Source organism: Oncorhynchus nerka, linkage group LG20 (assembly GCF_034236695.1).
Source record: "Oncorhynchus nerka isolate Pitt River linkage group LG20, Oner_Uvic_2.0, whole genome shotgun sequence".
NCBI lineage: Eukaryota > Metazoa > Chordata > Actinopteri > Salmoniformes > Salmonidae > Oncorhynchus > Oncorhynchus nerka.
Window position 1 is genome coordinate 44,113,293 of NC_088415.1, and position 20,289 is coordinate 44,133,581.

The 20,289-nt window shown below is 43.0% G+C and overlaps 1 protein-coding gene across 1 annotated transcript; it reads left to right on the forward strand.

The window, feature by feature from the left end:
- Positions 1-925: 925 nt before the first annotated feature.
- elapor1 (endosome-lysosome associated apoptosis and autophagy regulator 1) lies at positions 926-19,940 on the forward strand. Its single transcript, XM_029622801.2, has 22 exons — positions 926-1,110; positions 5,818-5,938; positions 6,392-6,572; positions 6,864-7,011; positions 7,225-7,305; positions 7,487-7,592; positions 7,919-8,068; positions 11,462-11,550; positions 13,448-13,649; positions 13,970-14,098; positions 14,476-14,566; positions 14,844-14,949; positions 15,137-15,274; positions 15,552-15,812; positions 16,094-16,273; positions 16,563-16,713; positions 16,971-17,064; positions 17,296-17,397; positions 17,707-17,833; positions 18,063-18,241; positions 18,395-18,560; positions 18,853-19,940. Exons 1-22 carry the CDS (start codon positions 1,024-1,026, stop codon positions 18,919-18,921), a joined length of 2,958 nt encoding a protein of 985 aa, XP_029478661.1. The 5' UTR covers positions 926-1,023; the 3' UTR covers positions 18,922-19,940.
- The last annotated feature ends 349 nt before the right edge of the window (positions 19,941-20,289 follow it).

The following is a 20,289-nucleotide window of genomic DNA, read 5'->3' on the forward strand; positions in this document are numbered from 1 at the left end:
TGCTAGGCGATTCATTGTGACACCTCACATCCACATATATAATTTATTATATTATTCCTTATCCTTTGCAGAAATGTGAGTTTACGAAAGGTTTAGGTTTGCCAATTTTGACTAATGTAATTTATTGAAGGTATATAGCAAGCGCTATTCATTTACACAAAGACATCTCAAAGCGATGTGAAGCATCAACAAAAAAACAAGCATTTTAAAAACAACATAATTGATAATGAGTTGATGATTAATGACTAGGATATTATTTATGGCAAGCAATATTGTAATGAAAAATAAATATAAAAAAATGAGTGTACCCTGTAATATCACGTTCATGTTTCCTACTATGTAAACCCAACCAATTGCCGTGTATTGCCAGGGGTTTCCAGTCCACTAGTTACAACAGCCACAAAGTCAAAATGGGCTATATTTCATATAAAACAAAAATGTGAAAAAAACAATTGCCTAACATTTTTTGTCTAATCCCTGTTTACCAAACAAATGGGGCCGAATAAAAATGCACAAGGCCTAAATTCAGTTGACAATATCGTGCACTTGTCAAAAAGGGCCGCGCTATCCGGATTCATTGGGACGTCCAAACCTCCCATTGAGGTTGACGTTTAAAAGGGTTTAAGCCGTTAAGGTTAGAGTTTGATAAGGGTAAGGGTTTAGCATATGGACGTCCCAAGGATCCCAGATAGCACTAATCATGTCAAAAAGCACCTGTGGAGTGCGGTAATGCCTGCAAATACCCCGGAATTTTTGAATGCGAAAGATAATTGATTGTGTCAGTAAAATATACACAATCATGCTGACCATTAATTGAATAATAAAAATGTAACGAGCATTTTATTTAATTATTTTCAGAGCGCTATCTAGAGAGTGAAAGCGCCTGCGCCTCATAGGTAGACTGCTAGAGGATGCTGCCAGCTGTCGTGGCATAAATTCAACCTCCGCCCCGCATGAGTTTCACCTCCAGCGTGGAGTGGACCTGCAAGCTGTTAATTGTAGCCTACCTGCTGCTCAAGAAAGATGAAAGCTTCACACAGTTTTCTTCACCTTCTTTGGCTATTTTTTGATCAAATTTATGCGTCCAGTGATTTGCCCATATGCAAAGAGGTAAGGAGCATGGAATGATAAGTTGCCTTTTTAACATAATTGTGACTAATTGACTGTATTTTCACCCATATGGCTTAACAATAACATAAAGTGCACTTCATTAGGTAACCTAAACAAAACCTGTTGCATTGTTTCACATAATTGTACATTTATTTTGTATAACTCGGATTTCAGATAACTTAACTAAACTGTAACGTTTCTATTAACTAGCTGGGAATTTATACAGAATAATTGCAAACATTTTCCAGTAGTTTTCAATGCAGTCTTTTAAAAATACATGATCCATCCTTTTATGGTCCATTATGAAAAGCATATTGACTGATCAGTTGGAGCAGAACTCATTCATATTGACATACACGTTGTCTGATGTAGCCTACGTCTCAGTTAGTAACCTCTGAATTTGACCTCCATAAATGCACTACACTGTAAACAACGAGCCATCATAAGTGAAGATGATCTAGAAACCTGATCATATTTGAAGAAGTACCCTTCACACAATTAGTAGGAATATTTTATGAGTAATAGACGTTTGCTATTGTAGGCTTTATGGAAATATGATGCAAAAAGCAATGAGTTATCAGAATCATAGAATTCAAAACAGTCACACATGGCTGAATGGCCAGTTACAGGACAGAATAAATGCAAAGCTGTTCGTATGTCTGTTAGAATTCTGATGTAATATTATGGTATTTCAAGATAGTGGGGGTCAGGTGTTTTTTTAAAACTGTTTTATCACACTTTTCAGCATGGGGGGTGGTGGGAGAAGGAGTCTTGGTGGTAAGAGGTGCTGAACTGTACCCCTAGACCTAATCAACAGCCCGACTGTTCTCTATTTATTTTATTTTAAGTGCTGAGGTCAAATGTAATCATTTTAAAACTCTGTTGAACCATCATCAACCCTATACACACATTCACTCTGAGGTAGCCTATACAGAAATTAACCGTAAAAACAATAGATGCCTCATTTTCTACTTTCCTAAAGAGTTTGTCAATGTCATGTTAACTGAATTCAGTACTGCAGAGCTCCCGTACTCAACAGACAGACTGCAGGCCGGATATGGACCAAGAACGGGGTCAATACGGACCATGGGTCCCAAATTTTAAAAAAATTAAATAAAAAATGTATTTGTCATACACACGTATTTAGCAGATGTTATTGCGGGTGTAGGGAAATGTTTGTTTTGGGGGGCGAACTCAGTCGGGCTTCCACCCCAGTATCATATGAACACACATAAGACATGGCAAAATGTGTAGAATTGTAGGAAATTAGCATTAAAACGACAAAATGTTCTCTCTGTCAACAAGAGTTTGAACAGTTTGGGGTCGCATGGGTTGTGAGGTGGGGGTTTGTTATCACGCTGATGAATGACAATATCCATTCAGACCGTTCTTTTCCACCTAGGAAATCTGTGAGACCGGACTGTCTCAAATAGTACTTGAGTACCCCTGCTGTAGAGGCTTCTGCTATCAGCATTTCTCTTATGGACATGTGTTACACTGGTATGGCGTCAGTTAGTTTGGTGTTGCTTACATAGCCTTTATTAGTCATAGTCAGATGCCTGTGTGTGTGCAACAGTTTTCTGCCTTAAGCAAGTCCTTAGTTCTCCAGTTAACAACTCTCCTGGCTGTAGTCTACTTTCTCTTCTTACTATTTGCATAACTACTGTGGTGCTTGATAATGCCTAGGCATTTCTTGTATCAATAGCGTTGTTGCTGGGGTGTGAATGGAGAGCTGATATGCACCATGCTTGCTGGTATTGGAAGTTGTCACCATATATATGACCCATACATTATTCCTTGTTTGGGTTAACAAGGCTACATAAAGACTTCATAACACATTCTTAAGTCATACGTAACACATTCATAAGCTGTACACATTTCATGAATGCTTAGCAAAATCAGCTGGAGCAAAAACAGTTTATAGTAGAACTAACATCCCCAAGTGACTTGGCATCATGATTAGGCCCATGTAAGGACAATGTGTTCCAGGAAACCTACAGCCACCTTTACCTCAAGGTGAGAGAGCTTAGAGGCAGATTAAGTTGAAGGGACACCATGGCTGACTGATTCATCAGAATTATTTGTTTTCTGACAGAACCTGTGTGTGTGTGCCTGTGAGACCATGAGGAGACAGGGTCACAATGTCCCGTTGCCACGGTTTACTCATGTTTTTATGAACAAGGAGTATTAGATTCGAGCCAGGCAGAGCACATCTTCAATTCATGAATTTTCATTTTATCCATCAACGGTTCACTTTCACTCCCTCCCCCCCCTCTCTCTCTTCTTCTACCTCTCTGTCTCCCTCCCCCTCCCTCTCCCTCTCCCACTCTGTCTCTCTCTCTCTTCTTCTACCTCTCTGTCTCCCCCCCCCCCTCTCTCTCCCTCTTCTCCTCCCACTCACTCCCCTTATCTCTAAAACAAAAGCTAATGTAGCTGCACTAATAAAAAACAGAAGTGTGTTAGAGGGAACATTTGTCTGCTGGTTGTTAACTATTAATCCTACATGGTCCAGAGTGGGGGTTAGGTTTACTCTGCAAAGTGGTCTTGTTCTACAGTGCAATACTATTGAACAGAGTCCTATGGGCCCTGGTTAAAAGTAGTGCACTAGGTTGGGAATAGGGTGTCATTTGAGACGTAGCCCAGTAATTCTTGACATATGTGGCCCAATGGCCTATTTAGATGCCTTGGCTTTCACCCCTGTACTAGCCTTGCTTGTCAGGACTCACGCCACTCCACAGTGGCTATGAGAAAGAGCCTGAGTGCCAGTCCATTTCTGCTATCTTGCCAACCCCTTATGGAATTATCATTTACATTTACATTTACATTTAAGTCATTTAGCAGACGCTCTTATCCAGAGCGACTTACAAATTGGTGCGTTCACCTTAAGACATCCAGTGGAACAGCCACTTTACAATAGTGCATCTAAATCTTTTAAGGGGGGGGGTGAGAAGGATTACTTTATCCTATCCTAGGTATTCCTGAAAGAGGTGGGGTTTCAGGTGTCTCCGGAAGGTGGTGATTGACTCCGCTGTCCTGGCGTCGTGAGGGAGTTTGTTCCACCATTGGGGGGCCAGAGCAGCGAACAGTTTTGACTGGGCTGCGCGGGAACTGTACTTCCTCAGTGGTAGGGAGGCGAGCAGGCCAGAGGTGGATGAACGCAGTGCCCTTGTTTGGGTGTAGGGCCTGATCAGAGCCTGGAGGTACTGAGGTGCCGTTCCCCTCACAGCTCCGTAGGCAAGCACCATGGTCTTGTAGCGGATGCGAGCTTCAACTGGAAGCCAGTGGAGAGAGCGGAGGAGCGGGGTGACGTGAGAGAACTTGGGAAGGTTGAACACCAGACGGGCTGCGGCGTTCTGGATGAGTTGTAGGGGTTTAATGGCACAGGCAGGGAGCCCAGCCAACAGCGAGTTGCAGTAATCCAGACGGGAGATGACAAGTGCCTGGATTAGGACCTGCGCTGCTTCCTGTGTGAGGCAGGGTCGTACTCTGCGGATGTTGTAGAGCATGAACCTACAAGAACGGGCCACCGCCTTGATGTTAGTTGAGAACGACAGGGTGTTGTCCAGGATCACGCCAAGGTTCTTCGCGCTCTGGGAGGAGGACACAATGGAGTTGTCAACCGTGATGGCGAGATCATGGAACGGGCAGTCCTTCCCCGGGAGGAAGAGCAGCTCCGTCTTGCCGAGGTTCAGCTTGAGGTGGTGATCCGTCATCCACACTGATATGTCTGCCAGACATGCAGAGATGCGATTCGCCACCTGGTCATCAGAAGGGGGAAAGTCAGTGAGTGACAAGGAGTTGTAATGATAGTACAAACATACTCTATCTGGGACCAGGCTAGGAAGAGGCAGTACTCTTCTGTATATTCTCAGTATGCATTTTATATTCTGCTTACTGACTCACTGCTTACATCTTCTAAGTAAATAGTACTCCTACGATGACGTTATGATGGGAGGGCTACACCTACAGCAACCTTTGTCGAAGGAAGACTTAACGTTTACTGTTTCTTGTTGGCACTCTATCACACCTATAGCAAAGCCACTTGAAACAAACAAGACATCTTATGTTGCCTGTCCTCTGTCTGTAGTTGTAATGACTCACTAAGAGATGATTGCGATGAGTTGTTGACAGAAGGGTTGGCCTGGTCTGTAGCTTTTCCATCTTTTTCCTTGGCTACTAAATAAGTCAATAACCCCAAGGTGAGGGAGATTAAGACAACAGGTGAGGCAGCAGCCTCTTTCTTAACTGCGCAAATATTGATCCGATCCTTCTATTTGGAAAGGGGGTTGGTCTAGTTTAGAGGGAAATTCGGTAATGCATTATGTTGAGAAATCATGTGTATTGGCCAGTTATAACATTTTTAAGTCAGTTAAATCAGTCAAAATGTATTATTTCACAAATTTTAGACTCTCTGAGCATGATTACAATGGTAAAATGGTCCATCAAAATGAATGTGAGTTTATTTAGGAGTTGACTTGAATATACTCTGAATGGATATCTGTGAATTAGGTCATAACCTGTGTGATGTCATGTTCCAAAAAGTCCCAATACACTGATCTCAAACTAGTACACTCCACCTACTTTTCAAAAACTAGTGTCACCATTAGAGGACTACCTTGTGAGCATTTCATCCATTGTTCAGGCTCTATACACAAAGTATATATAAATACCTGAGAAGTGTGAGTCTAGGTGTGTTTTTTCTTGCAGTCCGACTACCACTTTGAGTACACAGACTGCGATGTGCTGGGGTCTCGATGGAGGGTGGCGGTGCCCAACAAACCAGACACGTGCACAGGCCTCCCTGACCCTGTCAAGGGCACACAGTGTAGTGAGTACCCTACCTACCTACCTACCTACCTACCTACCTACCTACCTACCTACCTACCTACCTACCTACCTACCTACCTACCTACCTACCTCCCTACCCTACCCTACCCACCCTACCTTGCTCTACTTTCATACCATGTACTAACTATACTATATAACACCCATCCCTCGATCCAATATCACAGTCATAAGTATACCCTTATTACAACTCTCTACATGCAGTACACAGTTTCAAGGTAAGACTCAGTCTTTCTCTTGATACTTCACCTTCTCCCTCACCTCCTTTTCAAAACGTCGGAGTTAAGTGAGGAGACCATTGGAGGACGTCTTCTCCTCAGAACCTATGACGTTTTGAAGAGGCGGGGAGAGAGGATGTGAGGAGCAAAGAAAGGACTATTGAGATGCACCCACAGTGTCTTCCTGGCCTGCACTAGTCTCATCCCTCTCTTCTCAGCGTTCTCCTGCAGCGAGGGGGAGTTCCTGGACATGAGAAGCCAGGAGTGTCAGAAGTGTTCTGGTGGGACCTACTCTCTGGGGACGGGCGTGGCCTTCGATGAGTGGGACAGCATGCCGGCTGGCTTCATCTCACACGGGATGAACATGAACATAGCTGACATCTACACCAACTGCTCAAAGTCAGTATCTCTCTCTGTCTTGCTTACAGCTGGTGTGGCAAGAGAGTAGTAACTCTTCATCTCAAGCTTCGGTTATTTTATGGCCATTTACATCAGCCTGGTCCCAGATCTGTACAGCTAATTCCTGTTGGCAAGACAGTACAAACCGATCTGGGACCAGGCTACCTTTCTACACAGCCGCATACTGTTTAGTGCATTGGAAGCCACCCCTATTTTGGTTCCTATTTATCTCAACCTTTAGAGCTACTGTCTATTTCTAAAAGTATTTGTCTCTTTTGTCTTCCGCTATAGCTCGACCTGGATACCGAAAGGCGACTACATTGCCTCGAACATAGATGAGTGCACCTCTACCTTGTCCTACGCGGTGAGCCTGAAGAAAGCAGGCACTGTGTCCTTTGAGTACTTCTACCCAGACAACACCATCTTCTTTGAATTCTACGTGAGTGTTGCATGTTCTATGTTTTAAGTGTTCTATGTGAGTGTTCCATGATGATACTCTTCATTCATTCCAATGGACAGGGCTACGTGATGTGCTCCTCAATCGATCTCCATAATCTCCGTGCTATCTAAACGAGTAACTGTAATGAACTCAACTGTGTGTCAGGCAGCAATGTTATATTGATCTCCTCGCACTGTCTTGTCCTCCGTCCAGGTTCAGAATGACCAGTGCGAGTCCACAGACTCTGAGGGTCGCTGGATGAGGACCTCAGAGAAAGACTGGACTCCCCACAATGTGAGTCTTACTAATATAGCCCCCACATGTCCATACACTTGAGCATGGTGGGGTGGGTGACCCTAATCTCAGAACCTTAAACCAAATCTTATCTGCGTGAGCTATGCTAATGTCTATTAACAAATGAAGGGAGTTTATGTATGACCCGGACGGTTTCGTCTCACTCTCTGTCTCTGTCCAGTTGAAGCTGAATCGAGGCAACAACGTGCTCTACTGGAGGACCACGTCTTTTGCACTGGTGGGCAGTGCTGTCAAACCTGTGCTGCTTCGCAACATTGCTATCTCAGGTACTATACAGCAGTCATCAATGTCATCATTAGCAGATTGCCCTCCCTTGTTTATTTAGGCTTGATTGTGATACCCCGACAGGAATATTTGAATCATTAGTCAAAACATTTGAGCAATTTGTAGACCCAACACCTAGCAAACTCGTCAAGAGATTAGGATCTCTTGGTGTAACGGTTTGACAGTCGCTGGACCGAGGTTTACGTCCCGGTTGGTGCCACCCCTCAAAAGTGCTGCAATGTGAAAAACTGTAAAGCTAAGATGCACACCTCTTCTTACTCTCGTTTCTGTTAATCATTACTGATTGGTAATCGTCCTTCTCCTCCAGGGGTTGCCTATACGTCAGAGTGTTTCCATTGTAAACCTGGGACCTACAGCGCCAAGCCAGGCTCTGCTCACTGTACCCCCTGCCCTGCTGACTCCTACTCCAACAAGGGAGCCACGGTGTGCCAGCAGTGTGAAGTAGACAAATATGCAGGTATGCTTGCATTCGAGCACCAACTACGGTACCAGTCCAAAAGTTTAGACACACCTACTCATTTTTTACAATTTAGAATAATAGTGAAGACAAAAACTATGAAATAACACATATTATTGAATCATGTAGTAACCAAAAACGTGTTAAACAAATTAAATATATTTTAGATTTGAGATTCTTCAAATAACCACCCTTTCCCTTGATGACAGCTTTGCACACTCTTGGCATTCTCTCAACCAGCTTCATGAGGAATGTTTTTCCAACAGTCTTGAAGGAGTTCCCACATATTCTAAGCACTTGTTGGCTGCTTTTCCTTCACTCTGCGGTCCAACTCATCCCAAAACATCTCAATGAGGTCGGGTGGTTGTGGAGACCAGGTCATCTGATGCAGCACTCCATCACTCTCCTTTGTCAAATAGCCCTTACACAGCCTGGAGGAGGGTTTGGGGTCATTGTCCTGTTGAAAAACAAATGATAGTCACACTAAGTGCAAAACAGATGAGATGAAGTATCGCTGCAGAATGCTGTGGTAGCCATGCTGTTTAAGTGTGCCTTGAATTCTAAATAAATCACTGACAGTGTCACCAGCAAAGCACGCCCACACTACCACACCTCTTCCTCCATGCTTCACGGTAGGAACTACACATGCAGAGAATAACCCTTCACGTACTCAGCGTCTCACATAGACACGGCGGTTGGAACCAAAAATCTCAAATTTGGACTCATCGGAGCAAAGGACAGATTTCCACTGGTCTAATGTCCATTGCTCGTGTTTCTTGACCCAATCAAGTCTCTTCTTCTTATTGGTGTCCTTTAGTAGTGGTTTCTTTTCAGCAATTCGACGATGAAGGCCTGCTTGTCACGCAGTCTCCTCTGAACAGTTGATGTTGAAATGTGTCTGTTACTTGAACTCTGTGAAGCATTTATTTGGGCTGCAATCTGAGGCTGGTAACCAATGAACTTATCCTCTTGGTCTTGCTTTCCTGTGTCTGTCCTCATGAGAGCCAGTTTCATCATAGCACTTTATGGTTTTTGCGACTGCACTTAAAGAAACTTTCAAAGTTCTTGACATGTTTAGGATTGATTGACCTTCATGTCTTAAAGTAATGATGGACTGTCATTTCTCTTTGCTTATTTGAGCTGTTATTGACATAATATGATTTTTTTTTTTCCAAATAGGGCTATCTTCTGTATACCAACCCTACCTTGTCACAACACAACTGATTTGTCTCAAACACATTTTTTTAAATAAAGAAAAACCCTGGAATGAATAGGTGTGTACAAACTTTGACTGGTACTACATACAGTTGAAGTGGGAAGTGTACATACACCTTAGCGAAATACATTTAAACACAGTTTTTCACAATTCCTGACATTTAATCCTAGTAAAAATTCCCTGTTTTAGGTCAGTTTGGATCCCCAATTTATTTTAAGAATGTGAAATATCAGAACAATAGTTGAGAGAATGATTTATTTCAGCTTTTATTTCTTTCATCACATTCCCAGTGGGTCAGAAGTTTACATACACTCAATTAGTCTTTGGTAGCATTGCCTTTAAATTGTTTAACTTGGGTCAAACGTTTCGGGCAGCCTTCCACAAGCTTCCCACTATAAGTTGGGTGAATTTTGGACCATTCCTCCTGACAGAGCTGGTGTAACTGAGTCAGGTTTGTAGGCCTCCTTGCTCGCACATGCTTTTTCAGTTCTGCCCACAAATGTTCTATAGGATTGAGGTCAGGGCTTTGTGATGGCCACTCCAATACCTTAACTGAGTCAGGTTTGTAGGCCTCCTTGCTCGCACATGCTTTTTCAGTTCTGCCCACAAATGTTCTATAGGATTGAGGTCAGGGCTTTGTGATGGCCACTCCAATACCTTGACTTTGTTGTCCTTAAGCCATTTTGCCACAACTTTGGAAGTATGCTTGGGGTCATTGTTCATTTGGAAGACCCATTTGCGACCCACTTCTTGACTGATGTCTTGAGATGTTGCTTCAATATATCTACATAATTTTCCTACTTCATGATGCCATCTATTTTGTGAAGTGCACCAGTCCCTCCTGCAGCAAAGCACCCCCACAACCGCTTCACGGTTGAGATGGTGTTCTTCGGCTTGCAGGCCTCCCCCTTTTTCCTCCAAACATAACGATGGTCATTATGGCCAAACAGTTCTATTTTTGTTTCATTAGACCAGAAGACATTTCTCCAAAAAGTACGATCTTTGTCCCCATGTGCAGTTGCAAACCGTAGTCTGGCTGTTTTATGGCGGTTTTAGAGCCGTGGCTTCTTCCTTGCTGACTGGCTTTTCAGGTTTTGTCGATATAGGACTCGTTTTACTGTGGATATAGATACTTTTGTATCTGTTTCCTCCAGCATCTTCACAAGGTCCTTTGCTGTTGTTCTGGGGTTGATTTGTACTTTTCGCAGCAAAGTACGTTTATCTCTAGGAGACAGAACGCGTCTCCTTCCTGAGCGGTGTGACGTCTGCGTGGTCCCATGGTGTTTATACTTGCGTACTATTGTTTGTACAGATGAACGTGGTACCTTCAAGTGTTTGGAAATTGCTCCCAAGGATGAACCAGACTTGTGGAGGTCTACAATTATTTTTCTGAAGTCTTGGCTGATTTCTTTTGATTTTCCCATGATGTCAAGCAAAGAGGCACTGAGTTTGAAGGTAGGCCTTGAAATACATCCACAGGTACACCTCCAATTGACTCAAATGATGTCAATTAGCCTATCAGAAGCTTCTAAAGCCATGACCTAATTTTCTGGAATTTTCCAAGCTGTTAAAAGACACAGTCAACTTTGTGTTTGTACACTTCTGACTTACTGGAATTGTGATATAGTGAATTATAAGTGAAATAATGTCTGTCTGTAAACAATTGTTGGAAAAATGACTTTTGTCATGCACAAAATAGATGTCCTAACCAACTTTCCAAAACTATAGTTTGTTAACAAGAAATTTGTGGAGTGGTTGAAAAATTATTTTAATGACTCCAACCTAAGTGTAAGTAAACTAGATATTTCTCCCTGTTACAACCACTTGAATAGTGGATTGCTCATTTGCAAGTCACCACACACATTTGTAATTTATGCAAATATACTGTATATGCTCTTGGTTCAGTTAAATGCACAGGCTGTGTGGTTGGTTGACTTAGTCTAAGTGTGTATGGTATCTCTGGATCTTAATGGTGGTTGTGTTTTTCTCCTGCCTCCTGGCGGTTTTCCCCTCGGTCGTGTTCAATAGGGTACACCGTAACAAAATGTTTAGCAACAGAACACAAATATCTGTTTTGTTATTGGACAAGTTCATGCACTACCACTCTGTTTCGAAATGTGACTGAACACAACCTACTGAACACAACCTTTGTTTCCTTGTTCAAACTCTTCTTCCAGAGGCCGGATCAGGGAGCTGCAAGCGGAGGCCTGCATGTACCACCAGTGACTACTTCTACACACACACCCCATGTGACTCCAAAGGACAGGTAATACTATGGGAAAAGTAAATGAGAAAGTAAATGAAGCTGACTGACAATGCTGTTCTTATGTGAGCAGTCAGTTGGTTTTTCATGGCTCGGGTCACTGCAGTGACCACCAGCTGGAGTTGGTATCAGCTTTCCTTACATATTAATTTCCTGTTTAGCCCTGACAGGTTCTATTCAACCAGTATGTGCTCAGTCATGATGATTATCCATAATGTAGCATATATACAGTACCAGTCAAAAGTTTGGACACACCTTCTCATTCCAGGGTTTTTCTTTATTTGTAAAATTGTCTAAATTGTAGAATAAGAGTGAAGACATCAAAACTATGAAATAACACATATGGAATCATGTAGTAACCCAAAAAGTGTTCAAAAAAAATAAAAATATATTTTATATTTGAGATTCTACAAAGTAGCCACCCTTTGACTTGATGACAGCTTTGCACAGTCTTGGCATTATCTCAACCAGCCTCATGAGGTAGTCACCTGGAATGCATAAAAGTGAATTTGTGGAATTTCTTTCCTTAATGCTTTTGAGCCAATCAGTTGTGTTGTGACAGGGTATGGGTGGTATACAGAAGATAGCCCTATTTGGTAAAAGACCAAGTCCATATTATGGCAAGAACAGCTCAAATAAGCAAAGAGAAATGACAGTCCATCATTACTTTAAGACATGGTCAGTCAATCCTGAAAATGTCAAGAACACAAAAACCGTCAAGCGCTATGATGAAACTGGCTCTCATGAGGACCGCCACAGGAATGGAAGACACAGAGTTACCTCTGCTGCAGAGGATAAGTTCATTAGAGTTACCAGCCTCAGAAATCAGCAATTAACTGCACCTCAGATTGCAGCCCAAATAAATGCTTCACGGAGTTCAAGTAACAGACACATCTCAACATCAACTGTTCGGAGGAGACTGCGTGAATCAGGCCTTCAAGGTCGATTTGTTGCAAAGAAACCACGACTAAAGGACACCAATAATAAGAAGAGACTTGCTTGGTCCAAGGAACATGAGCAATGGACATTAGATCAGTGGAAAGCTGTCCTTTGGTCTTATGAGTCCAAATTTGAGATTTTTGGTTTCAACCGCTGCCTTTGTGAGACGCAGAGTAGGTGAACGGATGATTTCTTGCATGTGTGTTTCCCACTGTGAAGCATGGAGGAGGAGGAGGTGTGATGCTGTGGGAGTGCTTTGCTGGTGACACGGGCAGTGATTTATTTCGAATTCAAGGCACACTTAATGGCTACCACAGCATTCTGCAGCGGTACGCCATCCCATTTATTTTTCATTAGGACTATGACCCAAAACACATCTCAAGGCTGTGTAAGGGCTATTTGACCAATAAGGAGAGTGATGGAGTGCTGCATCAGATGATCTGGCATCCACAATAACCCTACCTCAACCCAATTAAGATGGTTTGGGACGAGTTGGACCACAGAGTGAAGGAAAAGCAGCTATCAAGTGCTCAGCATATGTGGGAACTCCTTCAAGACTTTTGGAAAAGAATTCCAGGTGACTACCTCATGAAGCTGGTTGAGAGAATGCCAAGAGTGTGCAAAGCTGTTATCAAGGTAAAGGGTGGCTACTTTGAAGAATCTCAAATATAAAATATATTTTGATTTGTTCACCACCTTTTTGGTTACTACATGATTCCATATGTGTTATTTCATCATTTTTATGTCTTCACTAATTATTCTACAATGTAGAAAATAGTAAAAATAAAGAAAAATTATTGAATGAGTAGGTGTGTTCAAACTTTTGACTGGTACTGTGCATTGATGTGATATGTGGTTATTTTACCTCACTTAGTTGATTACACCTATTATACATGAATAAGAGTGTGTGCTAAATGACTAAAATGTAAATGTAATTCATAACTCTTGCTGTGTTTCTTAGACCCAGCTGATGTACAAGTGGATCGAGCCAAAGATCTGTAGTGAGATCGTTGAAGGGACCGTGGATAACAGTACTGGAGGAGCGGTGAAGCTACCAGCCTCTGGACAGATGGAGACCTGCCCTCCCTGTAACCCTGGCTTCTCTGTCACCAACACCTCAGGCTGCGAACCCTGTCCTCACGGATCCTACTCCAATGGAACAGGTGGGAAAACCCCTCCTCAACGATTGATGAAATGTATTAACGGAAATAGACATTATTGTGCTATGTTTTGTGCTAGGTGCTAACCTACGCCAATGTTTTTATGCTGTCTGATCTTTTGTCACATTAATTATTTACTTAATCCTCTATGTCCCCTTTGGGACATAAGACCACTTTGGCACAAATGTAAACCCATTTGAACTGTAGCTCTCAATCCCTCATGTCCATATCCAGCCTGTGCTGATTGCTTGAGGGCCGCTGGTGGGCAACAAACCCTCTACTGTCTCTTTATCCAACACTCTCTATCCATACTCTATGTGCAGCCTGTGCAGAGTGTCCTGTCGGAACAGAGCCGGTGGTGGGCTTTGAGTACAAGTGGTGGAACAAGATGCCCGACAACATGAGGAGCTCTGTCTACAGCCGGGAGTACAGCGACTCAGCCAGGAGCACGGGCAAGGGACTCGAATACCTTTTCCGCTCTACTGAGGCAAACCAAGCCAAGTTGTAATGGGCTGGCCTAGTTATGAATAGGCAATAGTTACAGTAGACTCAGGAGCACTGGTACATATGTAGAGGACTCTAATACCCTTTTTACACTGTCACACTGACCCGAACCGCACTGTGGTGATTCTGGTGTGTAACCAGGACAGCTGGTACAGCTCTGCTTGGCTCGGTTTGGCTAAATTCAGCAGTGTGAAAAAGGCCTACTTTTGAATGAGCAGTCATACAGTAATTTACTTGATCCTGAGTGTTGCATTGGACGTGATGTGCACTCTCTGTTGGTGGTCTGTGAAGTTATTGATTGTTGATCTGTTGTTGTGACTGACAGGGTGGGAGGTGGCAGGAGAGTACATCTACACCACCCAAGGGGATCTGGACTCTGACTACATGATGCTCTCACTCACTGTTCCTGGATACAGGTAGGGCTCACAGGGTCAATCTGTGGAAGTTACAACAAACACCTGAATGAAACTGCTTATGTATGAGTTATGAATGTGAGTTATGAATGTGTTATAGAGTCCTTTTATATAGGTACCCTTCTAAAAAAAAGGGTTACCCTTGAATTGAACATATTTGCGTAATTACTGTATGTGTAATGTTACAGTATATGTGTTGTACAGTAGGTGTCATTGATGCGGCTGTAGTAAAAAATAAATTGTAAATAGAAGTTACCTTAAGTGTTTTCTTTCTCCCTAGGTTGCCTCACTCGGTGGCTAAAGATGATGAGAGGAGCGAACTGTCGCGGATCTCCTTTGTCTTTGAGACCCAGTGCACCGCTGATTGTGCCCTCTACTTTATGGCGGTGGGAGAGAATATCTAATGCCACACTTCATGCAACAATTTAAAGTATTTGTAGTCACATAGTGCATTTTGGTTCATCCGTATTCAAGACCTACAGAGTTGTAACATTGATGTAAACAAAAATACATATTCTGTGGCCCGTATGGAAAATGGATGAAATATAAGGGTTCTTCTTGTTCTTTTCCCAGGGTTACAGTGAGAGGACCAACGACATGGTGGAGCACTGGAGTGGCACGACCAGAAAACAGTCCTACTCCTACCTAGTGAAGAGCAACAGCACCGTCAGCTTTACCTGGGGCTTCCAACGCACCCAAGCCTACAGTGAGGTGAGATAGATGGACACAGACACACTCAACACACTTAGATCCATGGAAATTTCAGCCGTTTCATTGCCGAGCTTTCCATCACAGAAAGTGGACCTTTACCTGAGGGTCAACACGCCCCATGTCTTCCGAGACACTAACACATCTCTGCCGACAATGCATCTCTGCATGACTCAACTCCACAATAGCATTTCAGCCCCTTATGAAGGAGTGATGTGTGTTTGACTAGTGTGGCATAGCCTTCCATACTCTGTGAGTACTGTCCCTAACTTCTCCTCAGGTGAGGCAGTACAGCGGTGACTTTGCCAAGATGTACACTGTCCAAATCACCAACGTGGTGGGTGGTGTGGCCTCTCAGTGTCGCCACTGTGCCTTGGGCTCCGGGTCGGCCTCAGAATGCGTCCCCTGCCCTCCGGCCCACTACATGGTCAATGGGACAGGCGTGTGTAAGAGCTGCCCTCGCAACACCTTCATCAGGGCTGATCAGACTGTAGGGGAGGCAGCCTGTATCCACTGTGGACCCAATACGCACAGCAACAAGGTAAGGAAAGGGATCGACGACAAACTGAAGAACTGTTGTATTCGTGCATTGATCAGATAACGTAGGCCTGCGCGTAAAGGTTTATAGCTGGGAACGGAACACAAATCAAAGTACTAATAAAGATCAATGCATCATTGTTGCATTTTTAAAGCCTGTGTTACACAATACTTATTTATTGTGTTTTGAAGGTGTGCCCATGATAATGCATTTCATTGTTTCCCCGATAATGGGAATGCATTTGTGTCCATGATAATGTATGGTAATAATGTTTCTCCTCACAGGCCCACTCAGCCTGTGTTAGCGACTGTAGACTGGACCTGCAGTCCACCGGCGGAGGAGAGGTCCTCCAATATGACTTCACCCCCCTGGCTAACATCACCAGCTTCCAGAGCAGCCCACGCTTCACCAGTAAAGGCCTCCGATACTTCCACCAGTTCAGGGTCGGCCTCTGTGGAGAAGAGGTACGGGCTGATGGATGCATATGGTTATATTTAGAAAACACCTTTGGTCAATCTCAAAATGATTTTCCTCGCTTCTTTGCATCCTCTCTTCATACCTGATCAAAATGTCAGAGGAGAGCTTTGGAGAAGATCTCATCTTTCTATCTCCTCGAATGCTCTTCTCGCTTCCCTCTGACGCAAGGAAATAGCACGCAAGGAATGAAGAAAAATACCTTTACCCCTTGAAAACAGTAACGATGGTTACACAGAAACTCACATTAATGGTGATTCTCTGTTGTGACCCATGTAGGGCAGAGAGGTGGCGGTGTGCGTGGACAACGTGACAGAGAGCAGGAAAGAGGTCAGAGGTTACGCCTGCCAGTCCACTGTGGTGCCCTCTGAGGTCAGAGGTCAGAGTGTGGTGTCATCACAACCCTTCACTATCGGTGACACACTCATTGGTAAGAGATCAAGCTTTACTCCATGGTGCATCACTCTCAAATAGCAATGGATACACACCAAAAATCACCTATCTGGGCTTGGGGACAGCTTTGCATGAAGCCAAGCATGCACATTAAATGACTATTGTCCATTTTCTTTGTTGGGTAACTTTACCAACTGATCATGATCAACAGGGTGGTGTACAGAAAACGCTGTCACCATTGCTGTGTCGATGTTTCTCCTCTCTTTCTTTAACATGTTCTGTTTCTGTCTGAAGGGGTTACCTCTGACACATCTCTGGATAGCATTGCCTCCCTTGAGAGCTCGTTCATTACCAAGTCCAACCTGCCTGATGTCATTTTCTACTACAGGTATCATCATCAATCTGGGTTTTCAAATCAAACTCATCTGTTAGTGTTCCAGGGGTGTTGTATACTTTCAAGCCAGTACTTTTGAACTGTTAATGCAGAGACATTCTAGGTGTTCTAGTGGTGGCTATTTTGCTGTTCTACAATAGAGTACTATCCCAACTCAGTACTATATAACCTCTCTTTATCTGCCACTGGACTTTGTATTTAGAAGTCATATTATGTCCACCGCAGGTCCAGTGAAACAACACAGGCATGTAAAAAGGGAAGGACGACCACCATCAGACTGAGATGTGATCCTACAGTGACAGGAAAAGACCAGATTACACTCCCAAGGTATGGACTACTCTACATGACGAACTGACTGAAGGAAGCTATGGGGACTCTCAAAATGTGGCCGAACTGACAGACACGCTGATATTTGTACAGAGAGTGACTTCCTGTGGAATAATGGTGGAACTACAACTACTACACCACCTCAAATAAAGACTTGCTATATTACAGCTTAGCCTTGACCCCAGCAGTACTGTGTGATGTCTGGCAGACTACAGTGTGCTAAACTCTCCCAACCCCGAGTAAGAGCAGAGCGCCGACAGTTGCTAGGCGAATTTTAACATTTGATTCGGTCTTTGTTGTCCTGTCCAGTAAATGTTCAGAGGGGACGTGTGACGGTTGCTCCTTCCATTTCCTATGGCGGTCTCTGTATGCCTGTCCACTCTGTACAGAGAGCCACTACAGAGAGATAGTCAGCGCCTGCATTCAGGGAATACAGGTAAGATAGTACATTATTACAGAGTCCTGCTTTCTTACACTCTTCTTTTCTGGCTTTGGAGCATACGGCTACAAAAAGCTTCTACATCATGCCAGACAGTCCTTTGCAGCTTTTTGATTCTTAACTAGGCATGTTGTCTAATGTAGACTTGCGATAACACTATCAAAACAGCCAAATTGTACCAATGTGTGTATGTGTTTGTGTGTCTCTCTTTCGCTCTCTCTTGCAGAGAACCACCTACGTGTGGCAGCAGCCCCTGCAGTGCACTGGTGGTGTGTCCCTTCCTGCCCAGACGGTCAGTGCCTGTGTGACCCTGGACTTCTGGCTGAAGGTCGGAGTGTCCACAGGGACAGTCGCTGCCATACTGCTCATCAGCATCAGCTGCTACTTCTGGAAGAGAACTCGCAAGTAAGATACAGTCTGTCTTTGTCTATGTGTGTGAGTTGTGTACACCTGTACATGCATGTGAGGAGTGACAGGAGTCTATTTGTGTGTGTGTGTGTGTGTGTGTGTATTCGTGCACCAGTGACGGTGTGTGGTTTTTCTCCCCTCCACATGCAGGCTGGAATATAAGTACTCCAAGCTGATGATGACTGCTGGAGATAAGGAGTGTGAGCTGCCTGCTGCAGACAGCTGTGCCATCATGGAGGGGGAAGATGCAGAGGATGACCTCATCTACCTCACCAAGAAATCCTTCTTCACGAAGATCAAGTCCTTCTCCAGAGAGGTGAGGCCAAAAAGGTGGTGATTTGATGTTTTTTTTTAAAGACAGGAGTCCTCCTTATACAGGGAACTGGACACAATATCTATATCACTGTATGTGGTTTGTATACATATTTTGCATTGCAAAGATTTTTTTGTTATAAAATGCCTGACCTGTGTCTGTAATTCTGTAACTCAAAACTCCAAGAGACATTGAAATTGCAATGGAAAGTAGTATATAACTTAGTTATTGTCTTATCCATGAATGTTTTGATCACTCTAAAATGAGAACACCTGTATTTGATGTGTTTCCACAGAGATCGTCAGATGGATTTGACTCTGTTCCCCTGAAGTCATCATCAGGTTTGGAGATGGAGATGAGCTAGAGTGAGGATTCCCAAATGTTTTTTTATGCCCGCAGCGCCCTAAAAATGATAAGGCTCTGGTGGACCCCCCCAGTTTGGAAATCCCTGAGCTAGAAGAGTACCTGAAACCTCATTCAACCTCTGGATGAAGGAACACATATGGGATGTAATAATTATTCATTGAGTTGATATGTAAAGAGCGTTGCAGATAGAAATGTATTAAATAGAGCTGACGATTTCCTGGACCCCATTCTACCTGTTCTACACAATTAGGGTTGCAAAATTCCCAGGTTTTCCAGAAATCCCAGGTGGAAGATTCCTGGAATCAGGAAGGAATAAGCAGGAAATTTGGGATTCCTCCAACCAGGATTTCTGGAAAACTTGTGATTTCTGGAAAATATGGGGAAAGTTACCAGAATTCTGCAACCCTATACACAATACATTTCTATTGGAACGTTCTGCAATGTTGCACCATCCTGAACAGTATGAATGTTGCTCCCCTCACTGCATAGCACCAATGGACAAGAAGCATATATTCTAAACCAAACAGAAAGGAATGAATGGAACAGCCGGAACATGATGGAAGTCTTTATAAGTTCACAGAGAGATGAACAGAGCAAACCTTTTGTTCAGAAACACTCAATTTAAACCCTCAACATCTCTGGGATGTTGCAAGGACTAGATAATGAGAATATGTTTTTTATCTGAAGTTATGTATTTGGTCATATCAAAACAAATGCTTGTTTCCAGGAGGAGAATGCATTTCTAATGAAATCGTGTTGGTGTTTTGGTGCTAATATGGACCGATTTGTTGCTCTGCTAATAGCAATACAGTTTGCAGCCATGTAGTGGGTACCTGATCTTTTATGGTGAGATTTATTTTCCACAATATTTTAGATATATTTTCACGAAACATGTGAACCTGTGCTTTTGTTGAATTTATGTCTTACAGTAACGTGTGCATTTTCATTATTAAAGGCCATTATGGGTCTTCCTTATGACAATACAACATCTTTAAAATATATATATTTAAAAATAAATCCAACTGTCTGTTGCCAAAATTATTTGGTGAAAAGCATTACTGTATTTTATTTCTACTCCACTACTGGGGTATAGTTTTATTTGATTTGGAAATAGAGCCAATTACTTAATGTTTGATACATGTTTCATTTATTGAATCTTGAAAGTAATTTTCTTAGCATTAAATTCACTGTTTGTCTATGCTCTTAAATAAACTTATAAAAAAGGTTCTGTGAAAAAAAGACGTTTGTCCAAAGACATTACAGTATGAAGATATGCAGAAACTCCATCTCCCCGATAACGCGTGTAAGCGATGTCATGGCGACGTTGGATAGCTAAGCTCATGCGCAGAATCACGTCACCGTCTAA

Coding starts and splice junctions, on each gene's coding strand:
- elapor1 (XM_029622801.2), top strand. CDS start 1,024: ATGAAAGCTTCACACAGTTTTCTTCACCTTCTTTGGCTATTTTTTGAT. Junction 14,950..15,136: donor GTGCCCTCTACTTTATGGCG/GTGGGAGAGAAT, acceptor TTCTTTTCCCAG/GGTTACAGTGAGAGGACCAA. Junction 18,561..18,852: donor TCAAGTCCTTCTCCAGAGAG/GTGAGGCCAAAA, acceptor GTGTTTCCACAG/AGATCGTCAGATGGATTTGA.